General features: G+C 49.3%; 1 protein-coding gene across 1 annotated transcript in view; it reads right to left on the bottom strand.

Annotated features, from left to right (window-relative positions):
- Positions 1-11,246: 11,246 nt before the first annotated feature.
- The window catches only part of TSSK3 (testis specific serine kinase 3), a 32,687-nt gene continuing 31,835 nt past the window's right edge, over positions 11,247-12,098 (bottom strand). The window contains exon 3 of the mRNA XM_078682168.1: positions 11,247-12,098. This exon is cut by the window's right edge and continues 343 nt beyond it. Coding sequence (XP_078538294.1) covers positions 11,777-12,098 — 322 coding nt within the window. The 3' untranslated portion in view covers positions 11,247-11,776.

Below are 12,098 nucleotides of genomic sequence, written 5' to 3'. Positions count from 1 at the left end.
AAATCACACTGTAAACTAAAAATGAGAGTCAAATGTATCTGAAAGAAACAGGTTAGTATTAGATTCCTTACCTTAGAATATCCCCAGGCGTCAGACTGGATCCGGAAATGTTTGCGTAGCAGTACCCTTGCGCGTCGTTAGGCGTCGTCTGCGGCTCCGCGTCCGTCATGGGTGCCGGAATGACGGCGCCGGAGTACTTAGACGCCGCCCTCGCGCGCTGATGTCAGTTCTTCTTTTTTCCGCGCCAGCAAGCGCCGATCCGGAAAAAGTGGTACCCTTAGTCAATTTTTGGCTAAACATTTTTGACCTACTTCGATGTCTATATGACTCCGACAGTGCCGGTAGGGATGCCCGGGTTCAAACCCTGCGCCGACTGCGTACGACTGATGTCGGTTACCGACCCCGATCGCCGGTGTCTTCATTGCCTAGGCCTCGACCATGACGACAAGGCCTGTTCCGACTGTCGAGCCCTGACGTCTAAGGCTAGGCGGGAGCGGTCCCGCAAGCGGCTCGAGCTCCGGCAGTCGGGCCCACGCCGCTCGAGGTCCCAGTCAGCGAGGAGGTCGAGGGACCGGTCGCGGGGTCGGAGCCACCATGGCTCCGGGAGTCGTCCACGGTCTTCAGGCTCCTCAGGTAAGCACAAGAAGTTGAAGAGATGTCATCGCTCTTCCGACTCACCCCCTCCCACCGCTCCCCCCAACGCTCGCGCGACGCGGCCGGGGGTTCGGGCGACACAGCCCACGCGGCTCCACCGGAGCCGCAGGCGTCGCGGCCTGCTCCATACCCGACGGTCCCTGGGCAGCACGCGACGCCGGAGGAGATCAAGGCCTTCCTCTCGGCCATAAGGACGCTCACTCCTCGTTCGGGCTCCGCGGCGCCTTCAGGCTCTGTGGCCCCGACTGGGAGTCCCAGCGGGTCGGGTGCTTCGGCCCCGACGCCGCCGGTGACTTCGGTCCCGGCGCCGCAGGCTCCGGTTCCGGATCCGGGTCACCGCCGGTCGACCTCACGACCGCGCCGGCCTCTAGAGTGTCACCTCCGGCACCGCCTTCGGGCGACACCGTCCCCGATCCCACCCTCGATTCGGGTCCGGCGCCGGACCGTCCGACGCCGATGAGAGATTTCTACTTCTATGACCCGGCCCCATCCTTTGGTCCTGAGTATCAGGAGATGGGTGGTGAGGGGGATTGGGAGGGGTCTGAAGACCCTCTGGCACGGGAGTGTCCGTCTTACCAGGACTGGTCAGGAGAGCTAGGGGACGCCAGTGGTCTGGATACCTCGCCAGACACTGGTTTTGTCTCCGCTCCCACCGTGGCTACGGAGGAGGAGGCTGCTTATAGTGTGGTGTTGACGGGGGCGGCCAAGGCCTTACATCTTGAGCTCCCCGTCGCGGCCATGAGGACTAACCTCCTCACTGAGGTCCTTAAACCGCAGGCAAGCTTGGCCGAGCCTCTACTGCCGTTTAATGAGGCCTTGTCTGACGTTCTTTTGGGCACCTGGTCCAGGCCCGCTACAGGTCAGCCTGTAGATAGGAACATGGCCAGACGCCACCGCCCGGCTCCGGGCGACCCTGCTTTCCTGTCCACCCACCCCACCCCCTAGAGCCTGGTCATCCAGGCCTCTAACTCCCAGACCGCGTTCCCGACGGCTCCCCCCGATTGGGAATCCAAGAGGTATGAGCAGTACGGAAAGAAGGTATTCTCATCCTTAAGTTTGGGATTGCGGTCAGTCAACACCGCACGCCTCTTGGGCCCCTACACCCACTCTCTGTGGGACACGGTTGCGGACATGCTGCCACAATGTCCGGAGGAGGTCCGGACTAAACTCACCCAAGCCCTTGCAGAGGGTCGAGATGCGGCACGGTACTCCATCCGGTGTGGGCTGTATACCACGGACTCACTGGGCAGAGCGATGGCAACGACGGTGGTGATTCGTCGCCACGCCTGGTTGAAGTCCGCCAACTTCTCGGCTGATGTCCAGAACACTCTTATGCACATGTCGTTTGATGGCCGTCGCCTCTTTGGCGACAAGGCAGACCATGCGCTTGAGCGCTTTAAGGACTCCAGGGCTACGGCCAAGTCCTTGGGCCTCTCGGCCCCGCGCCAGCAAACGGGTGCCTTTCGCTCCTTTCGTGGCCAAGGAAGGGGCGCTCCCACACGTGCTGCCAGCCACGCACCGCAGTCTAACATCCAGCGCGGCGGCGGCCGTGGAATCCGCCGTGGCGGCGGTCGGGGACAACGGCGCAGCCAGTCCACACCTGCACCTGCAGCATCCGCCTCGAAACCTTCCTAGTCCGAGTTTTCAGGCCCATGTGACGCCAGTGGGAGGCAGGGTTCGCCATCACCACCTCCACTGGCGCACTGTTACATCGGACAGGTGGGTGCTGCAAATCGTCCGAAGGGGCTACTCCCTCCCCTTCGAGGCGACCCCTCCAGCCATGCCACCGCAGTACCACCGCGTGTCTGAGGATCACTTGACACTTCTCAGTGAGGAAGTTACGGCCCTCTTGGCCAGGGGGGCCATCGAGCGTGTTCCTGGGCCAGAAGTAGGGTGTGGTTGTTACTCCCACTACTTTCTGGTACCCAAGAAGGGCAAAGGGGGCATACGCCCTATCTTGGACCTGCAGAACGTCAACGGCTTGCTCCGGCAGGAGAAGTTCAAGATGCTGACACTAGCTCAGATCCTAGCTGCCCTGGACCCTGGAGACTGGATGGTAGCGTTGGACTTGCAAGACGCTTATTTTCATATCCCCATCCTGCCGGCCCACCGGCGTTACCTGGGGTTCACGGTAGGCCACGAGCACTTTCCGTTTACCGTGCTCCCCTTCGGCCTTACCAGCGCCCCACGGGTGTTCACGAAAGTGATGGCGGTGGTCGCAGCTCATCTACGCAGGTTAGGGGTTTCAGTCTTCCCCTACCTCGAAGACTGGATGTTGAAGGCGGGCTCGCCCCAGACAGTCGTCAGCCACCTCCAGACTACGGCCGACCTCCTGCACCTGCTGGGGTTCTCCATCAATGTGCCGAAGTCACACCTGTGTCCCTCTCAGAAGCTCATCTTCATCGGAGCGGTTCTAGACTCAGCGCAGTTTCTGGTTTATCCTCCAGAACAGCGGGTTTGGGATATTCAGGCTATGATGCCGATCTTTCAGCCGTTGTCCCGAGTCTCGGTCAGGTTGACGCTGCGGCTTCTGGGGCTGATGGCCTCCTGCATCCTTCTGGTGCATCACGCCAGGTGGCGGATGCGGGCTCTGCAGTGGGATCTGACGTTTCAGTGGGCCCAGCATCAGGGCAACTTGTCCGACCATGTCTTGATCTCGGAGGGCACTGCAAAACAGTTGCAGTGGTGGCTCACGGACCGCAATTGGGTCAGTGGCAGATACCTCTCCATACCCCAACCGGAGCACGTAGTTGTGACGGACGCGTCCCTCCAGGGCTGGGGGGGCCACATGGGAGAGGCGGAGATCAGAGGCCTCTGGTCTCCGGCGGAGTCCCAGCTCCACATCAACATTCTGAAGCTGAGGGCGATCCGGCTTGCACTGAAGGCATTCCTCCCCTCTGTCCGGAGGAGTGTAGTGCAGGTGTTCACGGACAACGCCACCGCCATGTGTTACTGCAACAAACAGGGCGGGGTGGAGTCGTGGACTCTATGCCAGGAGGCTCTGCGCCTCTGGCAGTGGCTGGAACATCAGGGCGTGACCCTGGTGGTTCAACACCTGGCAGGTTCCCTGAACGCCAGGGCGGACGAACTCAGCCGTCGGTGCATGATGGATCACGAATGGCGTCTGAACTCGGTTGTGGCGCAAGGCCTCTTTCAGCAGTGGGGAGAGCCTTGGTTAGATCTATTCGCCACTGAAGAGAACGCGCAATGTCATCAGTTCTGCGCGTTGGAATTTCCAAGGCGGCACTCGCTCGGAGACGCTTTTCGTCGTGAGTGGAGCTGCGGTCTGTTGTACGCCTTTCCGCCTATACCACTTATGCCCAGAGTGCTGAAGAAGATCAGGCGCGACCGGGCCCAAGTTATCCTTGTGGCTCCGGACTGGGCACGAAGATACTGGTATCCCGAGCTACTCAGTATGTCTGTCGATCCCCCGATTCGTCTGCCTCTTCGGGAGGACCTTCTGTCGCAGCAGCAGGGGACGGTCCTCCACCCGAACCTGTCCAGTCTCCACCTCGATGCTTGGAGATGGAGCGGCAACAGTTGAGGCCATTTGACTTGCCTCCTGAAGTTTGTACTGTGATTCTGGCAGCCAGGCGTCCCTCCACGAAGTCTGTATACGCCTGCAGGTGGAACAAATTTGTGTCATGGTGCACAGCAAACGCTGTGGATCCTCTCTCTGCACCCCTTTCTGAGGTTCTCCTCTTCCTTCTTTCTCTTGCCCAGCAGGGCTCTGCTCTGGTCACTATCAAGGGCTACCTTTCTGACCTTTCAGCATTCTTGAGGCTACCTGATCAGCCATCTTGTTCAAGTCCCCCATTGTAAATAGGTTTTTGAAGGGCATCACACACATTTTCCCTCCTGTTCCATTCGTGATGCCTCAGTGGGACTTGAACCTTGTACTTACTTTTTTGATGTGCGCTCCTTTTGAGCCACTTCATAACTGTCCTCTACGCCTTTTTACTCTGAAGACTGCTTTCCTGCATGCCATCACCTCTGCCAGGAGGAGGAATGAGCTCCAGGCTCTTTCCTCTAAACCTCCTTTCCTTTCTGTCCATCTGGACAAAGTTGTGTTGCGGACTAGACCCTCTTTCCTGCCCAAGGTAGTCACAGCCTTCCACATCGGGCAGTCCATCACTTTGCCCACCTTCTTTCCGCCTCCGCATCCCTCGAAAGAGGAAGAGAGGCTCCACCGTCTGGACCCAAAACGTGCGCTCTCCTTCTATCTGGATCGCACTCGCCAGTTCCGGGTGGATGACCAACTCTTTGTTGGTTACGTGGGCGCTAAGAAAAGTCGGGCAGTGCACAAGCGGACCATCTCTCGGTGGGTCGTCTTGTGCATCAAAGTATACTACTCCTTGGCTAAAAAGGAGCCGCCTGTTGGGCTGAGGGCCCATTCCACTTGGGCCACGGGGACTACTACTGCCCTGGGAGTCCCCTTGCAGGACATATGTCAGGCAGCTACGTGGGCCTCGCTGCACACATTTGCAAGACACTACTGCCTGGACAGCCAAGTCCGGAGGGATGGCTTCTTTGGCCGTTCCGTCCTCCAGGACTTTCTGGTGTGATTATTGGTTCGCAGACCCACCACCGGGATTGGTATTGCTGGGGTATCTATTCTAAGGTAAGGAATCTAATACTAACCTGTTTCTTTCAGATGCACAAGTTACTTACCTTTGGTAATGATATATCTGTAGGAAACAGTAGTTAGTATTAGATTCCTTACCGACCCACCCATCCTCCCCATTCTGCGAACCGATATCTAGGGTTAAGGTCATCCCCTTTCAGGGCCCTAGTTTCATAGCACCAGTGTTGGTTTTTATCATGGCTCTGCGTTTCTGGCGCGGAAAAGCTGTGTATAAGAACTGACGTCGGCGTGCGAGGGCGGCGTCTAAGTACTCCGGCGCCGACGACGGACGCGGAGCCGCAGACGACGCCTAACGACGCGCAAGGGTACTGCTACGCAAACATTTCCGGATCCAGTCTGACGCCTGGGGATATTCTAAGGTAAGGAATCTAATACTAACTACTGTTTCTTACAGATATATTGTTACCGAAGGTAAGTAACTTGTGCGTCAAGTAGATATTCTAGGTAATTGGCGAGGGGTGATGAATTAGCATTTGAGTTGGGTGGACGCTGTTTACAAGGACAAATGGCAAAGCAGGTGGCTTTAGGTGCAATACTTAACATCGGGTTCAGTGGAAGAAAGGGGTAGAGCGCTCGTTGCAAGCATCGGAAACTGAGGTCTTTTGTGGGAGAGTGCATTTTCTCACGGATTGCCTGTACCTGCCCCTTTTACTGTGAACAGAGGATTTCAGACTCCGAATGATTGGATTGCTTAGATCAAGGTGGCATTAAAGTTGAGATGGCAGCAACATTCTTGTGATAGGAGGACAGGATAGTTTGCCAGCAGTTTATCATTTTTGATTAAGCCTAACATACTTTGTTAAATTGGATAGCCCTGAAAGACTTTAGCCGGTTAAGCTTTCAGGTTTCTGGAAGTATTGTAGCTGAAAGCGCCATTCACTAGAAATTCCTGCCCCAATGACAGCAGTCAGGTGGTAAACTCCAGCTAATCCAAATCTTTTTATTTCTGTTCGGGCATCACATCTATCCTAAGAACTGTCCAGTTCCCGTGTCCGAGTGCACATATGTAGTGCTGAAACAACTGTCACATTTTGGCAGACTGATGAGACTTCAGAGTTTTGCCAAAGGTTCTGCAAACGAGCTTTTTTGTTCTAGGCTGTCTTTGTAAGAATAGCTTCTACCTCTTTGGTTGGATCTTTCTTCGTGGCTGTACTCTCCTAATTAAATTATCAGCACTATTATTCTCTGGAGCCTTGTGTTCTCCACTGATTAATTTGGAAAATAGTTCTCTTACTGTTGTCTTTTTTTTGTCTTGTTCTTTGTGAACCCAAACTAAACCTCATCATCTGCCTAGGAGATCCATTTGAGCTTTAAGAGCGAACCAGTCACACGTGGGCGCAATTTGTATCCACTAAAATAATTTACTTTTATCAAGGCTGGGCTATTACTCCTTTTCAATGTAGAAAACGTTGGGGACCACTAAAATAGTCCTAATTTGGAAGCTTTTCCTCCCATACTATCAGCAACCCTATTCCCAAATCTTTGTTTCGCACAAATAATTTCATCCCCTCTCTACAAACTGATCTTGTCTAGTAAATATAACTCCATTGAAAAGCCTTATTCTTCTTTGAAATATTGCAAAGTTTTTAAAATGTTCATTTTAGCAGGGAATCCAGGTGCGCTGGGTGGGGATAGGGTCTGAGGTGGAAAGTGGGGATCCACTTACCTACAGGGACGTGCCAGCTCAAGCCGATCGTGCTCTTTATTCTTACTCCAGTGGAAGGGAGACTAATGCTGAGGTGAAGTAATGTTCATCCCTGTTAGAATGGAGGTATTTTTTTTAAGTAACCCCTCTACCATGCATTCAATCTAGAATGTAATGTGGTAATACTTGGAGTTAAATGACAGCTCGCTGTGAAGACATTCTGTTGATTTTTTGTTTTGTAGTATGAACCTATTCTAGACTCAAATGCTGTACATTATTCTGTTGTCGCATTAATCAAAGGCTTTGTATTAAACATCTGTTTGTATCTAACTTACAATGGTAGTTTAATTTCCACTATTCGCTAATTAAAAGAACTGTGAAATTAATTTGTTTTGTTGACTTTGATGCAGCACTCCTTTACACAACGATCATTAGATTATTTGTTTTTTACCTAACCATACCAGACCACAAGATGGAAGTAGTTATGGAAAGACCTCGTGCAGCAAAACGGTTAAAATAGTAACTTAATCTTCACCCTAGTCCTCCATTTATTTTTCTGTTCAGGATTGCCAGCCCCTCCTTTGCGATTAAGTCAAAAAGGCAAACAAATTTCAGAAAACCCATGTAACCAAGGATCTGAGCCTGAGTAAATTATGATTGATTTGTCCAGCAGGTAAGGATTTGTATGTAGAGTTTGGAAGAGAAAGGTTTTAAGAGATCAGCCTGGATCAAATGTAACTTTGAGGTCACTCAACTGTGTGTATGGTTGCAGCCACCATGCTTGGCTACCTCTGTACAGAATCTGACTGCTGTGTATGACCTCTAGCTACTGAGGAAGCGAGACAACAAATAGATCACAAACCTGATTGTCACTGTTTGTTTTGATTAGATGGCTGGCAAAAGGTGTTGGCTGGTGAGCAGACCGAGGCATGAGCGTTCCTGGTGGTAAGAAGTGGTGAGTGGAGTGAACTGAGGTGGTGAGATCAGACATTATTGTGGACACGGTGGTTGTTGAAAGGGGGCAGCGGTTTGAAGCAAGGTGATGAGGGGGTAGCATTAGGTCACTGGTTGTAGGTGCGATTGAAGTATTTAGCCTAAGGTGTCTTGAGATATTTTCTTTGTGGGAGAGGCAGGCTTTGAAGGGAAGCAATGCAGATAGAAGATATTTGACAGTAGTTCAAATCGAGGGATCTTCATTAATATTATTAAACATTGGAATATCTCAGTGCGTGTGTAGTATCCTGAAATATTTCTTCGACAGAGAACAGTAAACTCCCTAACTGTAAATGAACAGCGTCTGTGGATGCAGCCTTTCTTTTCTATTTTGTATCATCTTACAAAATAAACAGAATATATTAGAAACCAACTAGAAAATCGAGATGGGCTTTAAAATACATATAGACACTTTTTGATTCATCCTCCCTTTTGAAAAGGAAATTGTTCCCATAGACATTACATTTCATATGAACGAAAACTGCATTGTCATGTTAAGTAAGGGAGGCAAGACCCACCACAATACCAGCATGCATCACAGTGCTCTTGGATTCCTTATTTTTTTCTCACTGGTGAAGCTCCTAAAACACTGGAACTGTTTTTCAGCTGTATTTCTGTGTTAAAAATTATCTGATGGAGCAATTGAGTTGCTTCTCTCGATGTTGATGTACGTCTTCAATATGAAAACTTTTATGTGGTGTTAAAGTTTGTTTTCTTGTTCTTTCCTCCTGACGTCTTAACTCACTCTTTTCTAGCCACCTCCTCTTTTCTAGCCACCAGAGGCTTCTTTTTGACACGATCACCTTCTCGGGATTGAAGCCTGGTCATTGTTCAAGAAAAAGTGTCATCAAGGGAAGAGACACCAAGTAGAAACGATGTTCAGCTACTTCTTGACTTGGAGGGACTTTGGCACACTTTTTGCAGTCACAACTACTGCTAGGTTGTCAAAATCGAGGTTGAGCACTCTGCGAGACAGTGTTGCCTGGACGTCCCACTCGTTGTCAACCTTTCAATCAAGATGAATGTTCCCTGATGGGTAATTTCAGCGATTTTTTTGTTGTCGATTTTTTTTGTAATTCTCATTGCTCTTTCACGTACCCTCTAAAGTATATAAACAGAATGAATATTGCAGTAATGAGCAAGGTCTCTTCTTTAGTACGGTTGCCCAAGGATTTCCTTTGCCGTACTGAAGTACATTAGAATGCTTTATTTTCTTTGCCTCTTGGATGCATTTCAACTGGCCTTGCTTTGTAGTAACTCTTTTCTGATGTGTCCGCCTTCGCGGACTCACCTGCGATGTTATGTCTATGTTCTGATAGGCCAAGGCTGTGAGGCAGGTAGGGAAGTGGCATCATGGCCTAGGGAGTTTACCAGACCAGCAAGCAGAAACGTGCAGCTTATCGAGCAGGTCGACTAAGTACTCATTCCATGACATGGCGATAGATGTTGTTTTTGTTTCCCCTTTTCACATACTGGTGTCCATTTTTAGTCATGATCAGCCTCTTGTGCTGAAGTTGATGAGAGTCAAATTGTCTCCTGTTACCTACTCCTCACTGTTCCCTTTTGCAAGGGGGAGGGGGAAACAAAGGATTGCAACAATACACAGTGCAAGACACAGGCAGGGGCTATAAAATGAACAGAACATTGGCAAGCTCCAGCTGTACCTGAACTATGCACATATAAAGTACATCAGTCATATGCAGACTTGTATAATATGCTGTGCCAATGAAATGGGCATATGCTGGTTATCAAGCAAAACTCCATGTGTGAAGACTGACAGAATCCACTCATGGCTTATGCACGTTAGTTAATCCATATATGAATGACTCTGCTACCAATTGCTGAAGGGGGGTCTGACATTTCCTGTAGTATTTCCAATTTTTTTGGGCTGAACGTGCTGCTGTTTTGTTATCGAACAAGGCCTGCATCTGCTCCTAAGCAAAAAAAACTGATTCTGTTCTTTTTAGGCTTGCTTTAGTTGAGCCGCTGGATATCCTATTCTATACGACCCATGCTTTGTAAAGTTAAAATCACCTTTTCTCAATATTTATTACAGGCTGGTTTAAGCTTCCCTTTTTGTTTTGCCTCATTTTCAGTGCACTCCTGTTTTTAGGGTATATTTGAATGTCTGATCTGGTTTTCAGTTGATCCATGGTGGACTATTAATTACTGTTCATGTTAAGTGTGGTGGTTGTGGAATTTCCTTCATAGCGGTCTATACTGTACTGGATTGATGAATCTGGGCACCCTTGGTTTATCAAATGTAAAAAATGTCATCGTAAAAGTTAGTCCATGACAGAGCAGGACTCTAGCAGTCAGTCTCGTCTCCAAATCTGGCTCACAAGCGGCTTAATGTTCTTATATTTGTAACAGGTGTTTATGCCGTCCTAGTTGGGTTTCACTTCCTTCAAGTTCTCATGGCACTCCCACCGCCTTAAAAACGATTGGTATCCAACGTGGATCTCTTCTAGATTCAGATGTAGTACTAGTGCATTGATCCACAATATTGTTATTGAATACTCTAACAACTCCTCCACCTCAGCAGTAGAACCATCCGAATGTAAGGAGAGTTGTAAAGTCTTCACTTGCTTCGCTAAATTGACACAACAAACTGAAGATTTGGCTGGCACTGTGATGCATGCTAGGATCGTGTACCTTTGGCATGCTTTAATGTGACAGTGCAGTTTTTCAGTTATATGAAATATGTTGATGAAAAGAGTTTCCATTATTTTGCTTATTTTGAAATGGTGAAAACAAAAAAAGATGGAGCACCATGCTGCTTTATGTGTTGGTGATCAATCTTTATTTTCTAGTGGGGTTTAATATATTTCGTTTGTATTTTAAAAAGTTAAGAAGGAAGTAAATCTTGCTCTTAGGTAGACGTTTGTTCCTTTACTGGTGTATATTTATTTCTGTGTGAGGTTTCCTGGATACTTTACGTGCGGAGATATTCTGTGTAAATGTCATGAAGATACCCAAGACGAAAAACTGGTGTTATGTCTAGGTGCATTTTCTTGTAGGAAGGGGGAAATAGTTCAATTATATTCAAGGTCCGTTTCCAAACAAAAAGACTTAGGGCTGAGATGGCTTTCCTCCAAATTAAAATAATAATGAGTAAAAACAACCAGGGCACAGGGTAGGTTTTAGGGCCGAGTATGTGCATTTTGATTCATTTACATTTTCTGGAATCAAAGGCGTCAAAAACCCCAGTATGACCCAATCTACTTTTTATTTATTTCCAAAGATTTTAAATTGGAAGATAAAGCACGACTTCCAATGTTGAATATAAAACTAGACGTGAATATCTCCTCTGCAGTGCATTATAAATATATGTGTACATCTCTATACACACACATTTACGTTACCAAACCTTTCTGGGTCACTCTACAAGTCTTCTGGAGATGGGGCGCTGGATTGGAGTACATGCCTGTTTTAGAATTTGGGGCAACATGAGAACAGGAAGATGTCCTTGGGTGGACGGAGGAGGGTTTAAGAGAGGTAAAGAAGGCTTTTTGCATTCCTAACAGTTCTGTTTTATTGTTAACGAAAGCTGCCAGTAGAGAACATCCCATTCATGTTCCCTTTTGGCACATTGGGTTTTTCTTGAACGGTGATGGAAAGAGCTGCGGCAGCACTGAAAACATAAATGGGAATTATTGCAAATTGATTACACCTCCTGCTCTACTTTTGTTGGGAGAAGAGGCCGTGACTAAAGACATTGGGGAACAATTATAGTAAAAGAAGGTCCTAACACCAAAGTGATGCCAAAATATAAATATATGCATTTATGGGTAGGGGTGTGGTTGACACCAAGTGCTGTAGATCGGATGGCACTTCCATTAAGGAGACGTCAACCAGGCATGGGTGCTCACTTCTTCTATGGTGGGTCGCTGCACCATATCCGGCTCCAGCAGCCGCTGCAGGAGGTCCTGGCAGTCCTGTGAAACATTGAGGGGGCTTGGAATGGATACCCCCTTCTGCTGCTTCCAGAGCATTTTAGGAATGTCTGTGTCATCAAAGGGCAAGCTGGCACATAGCATGACATACAGAACCACTCCGAGGCCCCAGATGTCCCCTTTGCGGCTATCATGAGGCACACCTTGGAGAACCTCTGGTGCAGCGTAGGCGGTACTGCCACAAAAGGTGCGACTTAGGTCTGCA

This window comes from Lissotriton helveticus, chromosome 3_1 (assembly GCF_964261635.1).
Source record: "Lissotriton helveticus chromosome 3_1, aLisHel1.1, whole genome shotgun sequence".
In the NCBI taxonomy this organism is placed as follows: Eukaryota; Metazoa; Chordata; class Amphibia; order Caudata; family Salamandridae; genus Lissotriton; species Lissotriton helveticus.
This window is presented reverse-complemented; position numbering and strand designations above follow the sequence as displayed.